This window comes from Dendrobates tinctorius, unplaced genomic scaffold (genome assembly GCF_039654945.1).
Source record: "Dendrobates tinctorius isolate UK_male_01 unplaced genomic scaffold, ASM3965494v1 ptg000035l, whole genome shotgun sequence".
NCBI lineage: Eukaryota > Metazoa > Chordata > Amphibia > Anura > Dendrobatidae > Dendrobates > Dendrobates tinctorius.
Genome location: NW_027361703.1, coordinates 16,573,432 through 16,586,234, shown reverse-complemented (window position 1 = coordinate 16,586,234; position 12,803 = coordinate 16,573,432). Strand labels below are relative to the sequence as shown.

At 42.9% G+C, this 12,803-nt stretch overlaps 1 protein-coding gene across 1 annotated transcript in view; it reads left to right on the top strand.

Moving 5' to 3' along the window:
• Nucleotides 1-12,803, top strand: part of LOC141087814 (uncharacterized) — an 88,688-nt gene that overhangs the window by 63,483 nt on the left and 12,402 nt on the right. Inside the window, exon 8 of the mRNA XM_073573657.1 lies at nt 5,273-5,459. Coding sequence (XP_073429758.1) covers nt 5,273-5,459 — 187 coding nt within the window. The remainder of the gene's footprint in view (nt 1-5,272; nt 5,460-12,803) is intronic.

Sequence of the window (12,803 nt, the reverse complement as noted above, 5' to 3'; positions counted from 1 at the left end):
GCTACAAGACAATTTTAATCTCTTTGTTGAACAATCATCTCCTTTAAAAATCAGGGCCGCAAATGGACTGAATAGTGTGAACCAAGAGAATAATTACTTACATTGCACTTAATGGAGAAACTATTATGGCTGAAGTTCATCTTTTTAGCAATGGAGTATAAGAAATTAACATTTAAAAGATGATTTTGGGTGCAGTTGGTCGAGTATAATGAAGCTGGAGAATAGTAATGGTTTTGAGTGACTTATCAGGTGCATTGTCATCTCAGGTTAGAAGATCGAAACTTTCAAAACCTAATGTAAAAATTTTTATTCTTTTTCTTAAATTTCTTCTGATCTTGGCTTAATAAAATGTACCAACATATAGTATATTACATTAGATTTGTGTCTGCAGAACCCAAGAGTAGTGCTGAGAAACCGGGAGGATTCTATGGAAGGACGGGCACGTAAAAAAATGTTAAGTACAGTGCTGGAGGGACAAGGGGGTGGAGCATGGCCAATTCTACTAGGAGTAATACACTAGTAATGTGCTAGTCATGGACGTTCAACACTATAGCTCCCATGACCTACCAAGGAGAATACAACAGAGTGCAACATAGCTGAGGTAGGTCTAGTAGGCACTACTTATTAGAGGTTTGTTTTTCACGTTTTATGCTTCTAAGGTTAAGTTTCCATGATACATTTTTGGCGCTGTTATTTTAGCTGCATAAACAACTTGTTAGGCATCTGGTGAGGTGAATCCTGGGTGGACACTGGCAATGTAAACAGCAGACAAACTGCAGGATACAGGAGTAGGAGGACAGTAGGAACACGGTAGGTCTGAAGCAGGCACACAAGTCTAGGTAATGCAAACAGTCTCTAATAACAGTTCAGGATGTTCACAGTAGGGAGTGGTGAAATGGCAGCAAGCGCAGGTATTGCAAACAGACTTCAATAATAGATCAAGAAGCTTAAAGCAAGGTATGAGTTAACCTGCTGGATAATGAGTGTTCACAGAAGTCTGAGGAGACAACAGGAAATGAGGACTTGGCTAGTCAGAGTTCAAAGGCATGCACTTCTGGAAGACAAAGCTCTAGTTTAATGCTTGGACACAGGGGCGTGTCCAATGGGCCATAAAAAGTCTAGGCAGATGATGTCATGGACATACACCAGGCCACTTGTAAAATCCGACGTGGCGCACATTAGAGGGCAGTAGCGTTAGGGGAAGGAGGCGTAACCTGCCAAGCCAAAACAGGTTAAGAGAAATCTCATGTCCACTCTGCTCGTTTTTTACGCTGTGTAAACTGACCTGCAATACTGTTTTCTGCAACATGTAAATTTCTCTTGCAGGTACACTGAATTTTATGTGCAGATTATCCGTATAGAATTGCATTAGATGTAAAAAAATACACATACATTTTTATTGTGTTTCCGCCCCATAAAAGAACTAAAAACTCATGTAATCAACACATGACTGTGTCAATGAAGTTTTGTCAAAGCCAAACTGTAACAATTATATGGGTACTAAGGAATCTGATTGCGTGGGATATTACAAAACTGAGACCAAAGTTGATGCAAATGAGTATATTAACAAGAGAAACAAAACTAACAGAGCACTTCCTGCAATAATAACGAAAACACAACACAATATAGAATAATGCAAGGAAAGCAAAACTAACAGAGCACTTCCTGCAACCGTAACAAATGCACAACACAATATGGAAATGTCCAGTGTGACTGAAGAGCGGGGCGTGACTGCTAATATGACCCAGTCCAACGGTAAGATGACGCAGGTGTGCACAAGGCACTAAACGTGGGAGCCCAGCAGTAAGTATGATTTTAAGCACACCGCGTTTAATAAGGAAGTTCAGCTATATTATGAATGAGAATGCACACAGCACTAAAGTGTACAAGTCCAGTGATCATATGGGTGGAAATGCACACGGCACTTAAACGTAGAAGACCAGCATTATACGGGCATGGCATTAACAGGAGAAGGTCACTATATGTACCTTTTTGGGCTGAAAGTCCCGCACAAGTCCAGCACCGCAGCCTAACAAACACAGGCCTAGAGGAGATGGTGATGTCAGATTCTTTACAGGCCACAGCAGATCCAGAGGTGAATAGTTCCACACTAGAAGTCCAGACAGTAGTTAAGCACAGACAGCATCAAAGAGACACACAGTGGACAGTAGGCAGTATAATGTGGGTAAACAGAGCACCTAGTAATGAGCAGCAGCAGGGAGTCCACCAGTAGTCAGGCAGGAGCTCAGGAGCCAACAGCAACAAAATACTCAGGCAAAGAGGAACACACAACCTGGACTTAAATAATCAGATCAGACAGGAAGTTCCATGACAAGGCAAGATACAAGACTCCATCTTGGAAAAGGACAAACAGGCACAAAGGAAAGTCCAGAATCCTTACACAAATACCAGGAAGTATCAAAAGCAATGCAGCTTTATTTAGAACATGACATACCAAAAAGAGACAAAAACTGTGTGTCAAAAACACAATAGAAACGCGAGTAAAAAACACACTCAAAAACACAATGAAAAAAGATGCAAGTAATCTAATTTAGTTAGTTTAGGAGGACATAACTTCATACCATAAAAACTAAGAAATGTAATGTTCGCTTAAGATGCATGGTATTTGTTTTTACAATTTTTAAATCACAAACTAATAAAAGCACTCAGAAAGGGGTTTTCCCGCTATAGATACTTTTTTAGGAATATATTTGGGATATGCCATAGATGTCTGATATGTAGTGGTCCCATCTTTAAGACATAAGCCTTTTGGGAAGTGATATACAATAAAATGTTCCAATCTTTCCCTTTGTATGGAAAAAGATGTGCTTCCAGTAGTTATCTTGCTCTAATGCTGAAGATTCCAGAGATGCTGAAATATGAAGAAGCTGCTTATACTGCAGTCCACCGTTTATATTTGAATGCTGAGCAGCTGCTGTGATCTACTAAAGATTTGACGGCATATAGATCTGGTAAAAGGCTGCTATGATCTGATAAGTTTGAGGCTGAGTTCACACGTGGCGTTTTTTTCGCGTTTCTGCGGTGGTTTTAACCGTGCGATTTTGCCGCGAAAACGCGAAAAATAAGCATCCCATGCATTCCTATGGGATTCCGCAATGCTGTGCTAATGCTGCGGTTTTTATCGCGGCGGAATCGCTTTGCGGTAAAAAACGCAGCATGCTCATTATTTTGCGGAATCGCGGCGATCCCGCAACCATAGGAATGTATTGTTCCGCTTACTTCCCGCATGTGACTGTGCACAACATGCGGAAAGTAAGCAGAACAATTGCGGATGGTACCCACGGTCCGGAGGAGAGGAGACTGTCCTCCAGGCTCTGGGTACCATATCCCTGTAAAAAATAGAATTTAAAATAAAAAATATTGTTATTCTTACCTTCCGGCATCCCGCGCAGCCTTCCCGCCTCTCTCCACGCTCTCGCTCCCAGTAATCCTTTGCGAAAATGCCCGCGATGACGTCCGTTCTCGCGGGATCGCGACGTCTCGCGGTCATTCGCGCGACGTCATCGCGAATTACCGCGAGACATCGCGATCCCACGAGAACGGACGCCATCGTGGGCATCTTCGCAAAGGATTACTGGGAACGGCTGCGCGGGACGTCGGAAGGTAAGAATAACACCATTTTTTATTTTTTTTTACATTCTATCTTTTACTACTGAGGCTACATAGGCAGCCTCAGTAGTAAAAAGTTGGTCACACTCGTCAAACACTGTTTGATGAGTGTGACAACCTGTCAACCAGTTCGCCAAGCGATGCTACAGATCGCTTGGAAAACGCTAGCATTTTGCAAGCTAATTACGCTTGCAAAATGCTAGTTTTTCCACGGGAAAATCGCGGGAATTTAAAATGCGATTTTCCCGCGGAATGGAATTCCGGAATTCTCGCGGTAATTTCCGCGAGAGTTCCGTTACGTGTGCACATAGCCTGACAGTACATTGACCATGACATTGTGAACACAACAGTGTAAACAGCCTCTTCTTACCTCAACATCCTGATATTTTTTATAATAGTTCAGATAGACAGGGTGGACAGCAATATGAGCAGCCTCTTCTTACCTCAGCACCCCTGGTATTTTCTACACTAAATCAGATACACAGGGTGGACAGCAGTATGAGTAGCCTCTTCTAACCTCAGCACCCCTGGTATTTTCTATATTAGATCAGATGGACAGCAGAATGAGCTGGCTCTTCTTACCTCAGCATTCCTGGTACTTTCTATACTAGATCAGATGGACAGGGTGGACAGCAGAATGAGCAGCCTCTTCTTACCTCAGCACTCCTGATATCACCAGTAGAGTTGAGCGACTTTGGTTGGATCGGGTTTCGTGAAACCCAAATGAAACAAAATTTGAGTCGGATGAAACTGGTCCGACTAGGGGAAAAAAAAGTCGGAGTTTCGTCTGACTTTTATTTCCCATTGACTTGCATTGGGGTCGGGTTTCGGACGAAACTCCGACTTTTTTTTTGCCCTAGTCGGACCAGTTTCATCCGACTCAAATTTTGTTTCATTCGGGTTTCCCGAAACCCGATCCGACCAAAGTCGCTCAACTCTAATCACCAGTATTAGGTCAAAATATCCACTTGGAGCACAGCTTCTTACACATGTAGATTGCTACTGCACATGATGACAAGCACCTTTTCTATTAAGATTCAAGGACAGGTTTGTCAGTGTTAAAAAAACGGCCGCCATTTTGCTGTACTAGTGAATTACCTTTATAAAAAATGTGATAAGATAATAAAAAAGTCCCCTTTAACAATAGACTTCATGGGAGCAGGCAGTGCACATATGCATCAACCTCTCCATTGATCTTTTTTAAAAATATGATTAAAAACTAAAAACAACATCTATTATTCGCTCGACACTAATTTTCAGGCATCTAAAAATTTTGGTCTGGACAGTTTAAAAAAAAAAAGGAAAAGGCGTGTGACCAACTGCTGTGCAACTAATTTATTATAATGTATTACAGGAAACTGGCATTTTGTCTAATAGCTGGCATATATTTCATTCTCTAGCACAAGAGCTGCCCTAAGATGTGCAATTCAGTATTTTTAGTACTAAACATGTAAAGATGGCTGTGGTGCAGACGGACATCCTAGTACACAGATAGTCATATGTATGTGCTATCAGTGTCTTCTGGATCCCTATTCTAATTAGGGTAATTTAACATAACAGTTTAGAAAACCATACAATACAGGATATAAAAAAACAATATTTTTAGATTAAAAAATTCTGATTTTATAAACTGTTTCCTCAGCTCCCGCTCTCATCTCATTGTGATTTTTACACTGAATGGCATAGACACCATCTCAGGCGTTGCTTCAAGCTCTACACTTACTCTGTGCGACCTGGCTGGATCCGAACGTATATCGAAGACAGAGGCTACCGGCCAGCGATTGGTGGAGGCGGCTGCGATCAACAAGTCTCTCACCGCACTGGGACAGGTAAAAGTATACACAAATCACAGTGATGTAATGTGCTCCCTGCTATGTTCTCATCGCATCAACCAGCAGAGCTATTGCTTCTTTTACTCTGACAAATAGTGCCACCTAGTCTCAGGCCTGGCCGCCTGCATCTCCTCCAGACAGCGGAGGTGGTGAAGAAATGAATGAGTGACAATGTAAGATTTGACGCCGTGTTCCTATATTTTCTCATACTCCACGTCTAATCGAGGGAGATTTCTACTGGCTAATGGACAACAAAAGGTTTTCTGCACATTAGCCAACCGTTCTGTGATGTGCAATAGAAGGTACATTGTGTTCTTCAGCAGGGTCATAGCAGATATCTAGCCAGCAAATCAAATAGAAAATCCTACGCTCGCTCTCATTGCTTTTTATTACGTCTTCACAAGTCAATTCACTTGGATGAATCATATCAGCCTTTCTGCTCAGGGTTGTCCCAGTCTTGGTTTTCCCTGCCAGAAGGCATTTAACAGCTTCAATTGTTTCAGCACATCAGTGAACTTGGAGAAGCCGTAGCAGTAACATTTCTGCTAGGCTATTGCAGTGGGAATCGGCAAATAAAAATAGAAAAAAAGGAGAAGAACACATCTACATAAAATAATGCAGCAGGGTTGTTCTCTGTGTAAGTCTCACATTAAAAGGTTATTCCCATCTCTGCCTTTTATGGCCGAGATGGGAATAGTTACTTCTAAGTCCCAGCTACTAGAGGCGGTGTTTAAAAAAAGACGATTGCAGCCAGGTTGATTATGTATCCACCATACAAATAAATGGGAGTTAGGGACCCATGACCCATACACAATAGATAGCTGTGTTCGGCTGACAGTTATCCCTTTTGACTCCTCCATACATAAGAGTACCCAATCTGCAGAGCGTTTCTATGTTCTCTACAAGAGAGCCGTTCCTACACTTTTGGCTGTGGCTTATTTCGCCCGAAAACAAAAGGATCAGCGCTCCCAAGGTGGACATGCAAAATCCTTATCTCCCCCATCATCTATCGGGAACGAGTTTAGTTCATATGGGGGCTTTATGCTTATTGGCCGAGACCACTGGTATCGCTGGGTATGGCCTACGACAGTCTGATGTGTATGTAAGTCTTTACAGCAACAGTTTAGCACAAGAAGCTGTAAAGGCCCCGTCACACACAGCGAGATAGCTAGCGAGATCGCTGATTTTGTGACGCCACAGCGATCTCGTCAGCGATATCGCTGTGTGTGACACACATTAGCGACCGGCCCCCCTGCCAGGTATCACTGATTGTGCAGGATCGTCCTGGGCCATTTTTGATCGTTGCTCTCCCGCTGGCCAGCGCGCATCTATTAGCATGATAGCGAACTCCTGGAGTGGACCCTCTGGGTCGTAGCACCAACCCTCCCAGGGCGAGCTAGCCTAGTGAGGACCACCCCCTATACAGGGAGTGTCAGGAGCAAGCCCCAGGGGATACGATACCACGACTGCTGGCACCAGGCGGCCAGTTCACAGGAGACACGAGAGTGTGTGCCTGAAAGGTGTAGGATACTAGGGAACACAAGAAAATACATGGGAGTGCGCTAAATACGGGATAGTGCAAGACGGGTACACATGGGCACAAATGGCGTATAGCGAGTAATACGTCCGGAGGTAATCAAAACAGGATGGGTGCAAGGAGCACGACAGAGTACTGAATAGAGCAGCAGTCATGCCAAGAGGTATAGCAGAGCACAGGAACAGAGTGAATGCCAGGAGGTGCGACTGAGCAAGGAACAGAGGACAGGATACTAGAGTGTGCCAGGAGGCACAACTGAGAATGGAGCAACGTGAAAGTACAGAGTTAATGCTAGAAGCACAATAGAATACCAGACAGAGCAGAGGACGTGAGAACAGCACACAGCCAGGCTGGGACAAAGCAGTCCCAGCCAGGAAGCACAACAATAATCAGGCACCTCCCCTAGGGGGAGGTCGCCTGATATAGCACATGACTCCTACTGGTTCCGGGTCAGGACCTAGCCAGAAGGCACATGACCACTACAGGTTCCGGGTCAGGTCCTCCATTACCATAGAGAGGACCGACCCCTACACAGCACTGACAGGAGCGCGCAAGCGCAAACGTGACATGGGGGAGGAACCCCGGGGACGAGAGCTGGGCGTGCGCACCCGCCGGGAGCCCCCGAGGGACCGCCGTACCGGAGGGAGAGACTTCGGGACCGAAGCCCCGCCTCCTGGTGAGCGCGACGTAACAGCATCGCTGCGTGTGGCAGCGGGAGCCAACAATCAGCGACGCTCCCAGCTGTCATGATCCATGCTGGATCATGACAGATAAAATGCACTAGTAACCTTTTTTTTTTCTTAAGCTGTGGTGCTTAAAGAGTTTTGCCCCCGGTGGCCATTAGGGTCATTGCACTTTGGTGGTTTCTGTTCTAGTTTTGCCCCCGGTGGCCATTAGGGTCATTGCACTCTGGTTTCTTTTGTTTGGTGCATGTGATTATAAAGCAGGTGTGATTGCTCTTGCTCTGCTATAAAAGAGTGTCATGTGTTGCTATCACTGTTGGTGATATTGATCATTTCCAACCAAGACTGGTGAAGGAAGGAGAGAGTGTGTTCCTGGCAGCTCAGTCAGAGTCCTGGTGTGGAAGGAGTCCGTGAGGATCTCCTTGCAGCTCTGACAGAGCTTGGTGGCAGCTATTCATTAGGAAAGCTGCATTCTGGTGGTGGACTCTGTTGCTGGGAGCAAGAGCAACAGAGCAAAGCTAATTGGTGTTACCCCTGTTTTGTAACTTTCCTTTTGTGTGTTTCAGTGCAGTGGTGGGATTAGTTTCTGCACCGTCCATTTCATTAGAAAGGGCTAGGTGCAGGGCAAGCTAGGGTTCTTAGGTTCCAGCTCGGCGACAGGTGCGGAGCCTGTATAGGGACTGTTAGGAGTGTAGAGACTGGTTCAGGGGAGTGCAGGAGGTCTCCACGTCCCCGTTCCCTATCGCAGGGCCCTCCATTGTATCAGTTTCCCTGGTGTTTTCCCTTTATTATTTAAATTCGCCCTACTGGAGGCGGTGTATCCAGGGTCACGTGTGTGATAGAAATTCGCCCTGCTTGAGGAGGTGTGTCCAGTCACACGTTGACCATCACACCAGCGCTGTAAGCAGGCGCTGGGAGCTGGTATCTAAGGTAAATATCGGGTTACTAAGCGGCGCGCATCACTTAGTTACCTGATGTGTACCTTAGAAACCTGCGCGCTCACAGCTCCCGGCGCGAGCAAGCTGGTAAGGTACACATCGGGTAACTAAGTGATGCGCACCGCTTAGTAACCCGATATTTACCTTAGATACCAGCGTCCTCACTGGTGCTGATCACTGGTGAAGCTGCCTGTTGGGCAGCTCACCAGCGATCATGTAGCGATGCACCAGCGATCCTGACAAGGTTGTATCGTTGTGGGGATCGCTGGTGCATCTTTAAGTGTAACGGTACCCTAACACTGCTTCTGTATCTCCCCATTTATCGCTATAGGATTACATAAACAATGAAGCTACACTCGGCTGTATTTATAACCCCAGTTATTCCTATCACAACCATGAAAGTCAGAGATGAGAATAAACCTTTGAAGACATTGGAAGTAACTAAGCAAGCTTACCCTTTATTGTATTGTAGGTTTACCAAACTAGGCCAACTAACAAGTGTTGTGAATGTAGACTATGCATTCACAGTCTAAACATTATCAAAAAGCATGAGCCACTTTTTGCCTTAGGTCATACACCTTGCTACAAAGATTACTCCCCTAGATGCTGCTGTCAATAGATACAGCAGCATCTAGATGGTTATTGAGCGGAAGTTGCTCCCTCTTTAACTCTATCAGTATTCTATGATTGTGCATTACAACATGAGGCCAATTTATGGCATTGGCCTTGGGATCTGCCAGCTAGGATGGCCTGTTAGACCTTGCCATGAGTAGGACCTAACATGCTGTGTCTTTGCAACTGACAGGTCTAATGCACTGCAGTAGAGATTTCAGACCTCCAATCAAAGTTTAAATCGTAGAAAACAAAATGTTACGCCACTAAAACAGGGGTGTTATGTAAAACCAAAAATTAACAAAAAAAAAAGTAGACATATCTGCTGTCTGGCTGTCAGAGTTGCTCAGTTGCAGAGCTGTACAGCTGGGTACTGCATATCCACCCTATTCTAATTAATAGAGGATGGCTCTTCCTGGCCACGGCTCTTATCCATCGATGGAGCTGTGCAACTGAGCAGTTCCAGCCGGCACCTGGGGACAGCTGATCATCAGAGGTTCTGGGTTTTGCACTCCCACCGATCAGACATTGATAACATAGCCTAAAGGTACCGTAGAAGCATTGCAACTGTGACACGTCTTCCACAATCTAATCTAGTCTAAATTGCGCTCCAAAAGTCAAATGGTGCTCCTTTCATTCTGAGCCCTGCTGGGTGCCCAAACAGTAGTATCCAGCCACCTATGGAGTTTCACACCATTCAGGATAAAGTGCATATATTCTGGGGTTTTCCATTTTCTTGTATTGCACTTGTGGAAATGAAGAAATGTAAGACTAAAGAAACATTTCATTGGAAAAAAACCCACAATTTTTCATTTTCACAGTCCAATCTAATAAAATTCTGTGAAGCACATGTAAATTCAATGCTCACCACACCTCTAGACAAATTCTTTGAGTGGTTTAGTTTACCAACTGGGGACATTTGTGGGGGTTTCTGTTGGTTGTCTGCTGCAATCTATTTAATTTAAATTTACTGTACATCCCAAAAACCAAATAGCGCTCCTTCCCCTTCTTCCAGAAAGGCCGTGTGCTCAAACAGCAGTTTTTGACCACATATGGCAGGGATGACAAACTCAAATACACAGTGGGCCAAATTTAAAAACAGTAGAGGGCCAACCTTTATATTTATTAAAAAAAGTATAGAATTGATAAAGTTTTTCCTTATCAAACATAATGATGAAACTCTTAAGTTTGTTTCCATATGAAAAGTGTTCTGTTTAATAATAAGGAAAAATGTCCTCAATTGTAAACACCTTTTTTAATAAGCATCAAGGTTGGCCATCGACTTTGTCCAAGTTTTTTTTTTATTTTGGCCCACGAACAAATTATATTTTAATTAATAGATCTTAGAATAAAATAAACACAATCACAAATGGGGGATACTGGAATAATATTATATGTTATGAAACAGCAGTAAAAAGCATATGGTCCAATGGCCTAATTTAAATATATACTGCTCAAAAAAATAAAGGGAACACTTCCATTTGCAACAGGCTGTTTGCCTTCCCTTTATTTCTTTGAGCAGTATATAATAAAATGATAAAAAACACTAATAAATAATTCAGATGAGTTTGATGCCAACAAAACTGCCCCTAAACACAGAATGATGCCCACACGGTGAATTTCTCCACAGTACCCTCCACAAGCACAGTATGACCCTACTGTACCCCTCCAGCAAAGAATGGTGATCCCAACACAGTATAAAGCCCTGTGATCCCCATACAACCCTCCACAAAGTATAATAGGACCCACATAGTCCTCCATACAGTATAATGCGCCACACCGCCCTCATACAGTATAACGGACCTCACATAGTCCTCCAGACAGAATAATGTGCCCTACATAGTCCTCTATAGATTATACTGGGCTCCACATAGTCCTCCATACAGTATAATGCGCCACACCGTCCTCTATACAGTATAATGGACCTCACATAGTCCTCCAGACAGAGTAATGTGCCCTATATAGTCCTCTATAGATTATACTGGGCTCCACATAGTCCTCCATACAGTATAATAGACCCACATAACACACAAAATGAACTTTTTCACCGTATGAAAAAGGGTCCAGTTCTAAGAAGAGATCCGTCATAAAAATACTTTATTACTTGACAAATTATATAAAAACGTATTCACAAACAGAATGTCATGTAGGGGACGCTGTTTCAAGAGGACAGTTATTATTTACATTGTCTATTATTATGGTAAGGGAAATAAATATATACACAAATTAAAGTCCAAATGCTGTTATAGAGTTTCCCCACCACTCCTAATCCATTTCAGAAAACTGGGAACTAAAGCATGTTACACACAAAACCTCATCCTAGTACCAGGATAACACAGAAATTATCATTGCACATCCTAGTCCAATTATCCAGTATATCCATAGAGTGCTCCCATGCAATATCATACTAGACTCACTGCCTGTTAGGAACCATGCTATACTGTATTACTAATGCAGATGGGCAGTCATTCAATATACTTGGATCAGGCACTAAGAGGCCATGTGTAGGTAAGAAGCATGTATATCAATGTATAGCCACAGGCCACCAGATCCCAAAATGTCCATAAAGTGCTTAAGTGTCACATATCAGAATAGTAAAGGAACTAGACCCCAAATATTATTAAAGTGCTTGTGCCACATTACCTTAGATTGATGTTCCCTGTCTGAACATATCTTCCACAGTGTCCCCTGGGTAAAAACCCAGAAAACATATGGTATCAGCCTAAATTTCCTGCCAACATTAAGTGCAAGAGTCACATCATTACTGCAACATGTTGAAACATTCCCGAGTTATTGCCACATAAAAATAAACGTCAGATTTAAAAAATGGGGCTTGGTCATTAACCCCTTTACCCCCAAGGATGGTTTGCACGTTAATGACTGGGCCAATTTTTACAATTCTGACCACTGTCCCTTTATGAGGTAATAAGTCTGAAACGCTTCCATGGATCCCGGTGATTCTGACATTGTTTTCTCGTGACATATTGTAATTCATGTCAGTGGTAAAATTTCATTCATATAACTTGCGTTTATTTGTGGAAAAAAAACGGAAATTTGGTGAAAATATCGCAATTTTCCAACTTTGAATTTTTATGCCCTTAAATCACAGAGATATGTCACACAAAATCCTTAAAAAGTAACTTTTCCCACATGTTTACTTTACATCAGCACAATTTGGGAAAAAATAATTTTGTAAGGAAGTTATAAGGGTTAAAAGTTGACCAGCGATTTCTCATTTTTAAAACACCATTTTATTTTTAGGGACCACATCACATTTGAAGTCACTTTGAGGGGTCTATATGATAGAAAATACCCAAAAGTGACACCATTCTAAAAACTGCACCCCTCAAGGTGCTCAAAACCACATTCAAGAAGTTTAGTAACCCTTCAGGTGCTTCACAGGTATTTTTTGATTGTTTAAAAAAAATGAACATATAACTTTTTTCACAAAAAAATTACTTCAGGTCAAATTTTTTTTATTTTCCCAAGGGTAACAGGAGAAATTGAACTGCAAAAGTTATTGCGCAATTTGTCCTGAGTACGATGATACCTGATATGTGGGGGGGAACCA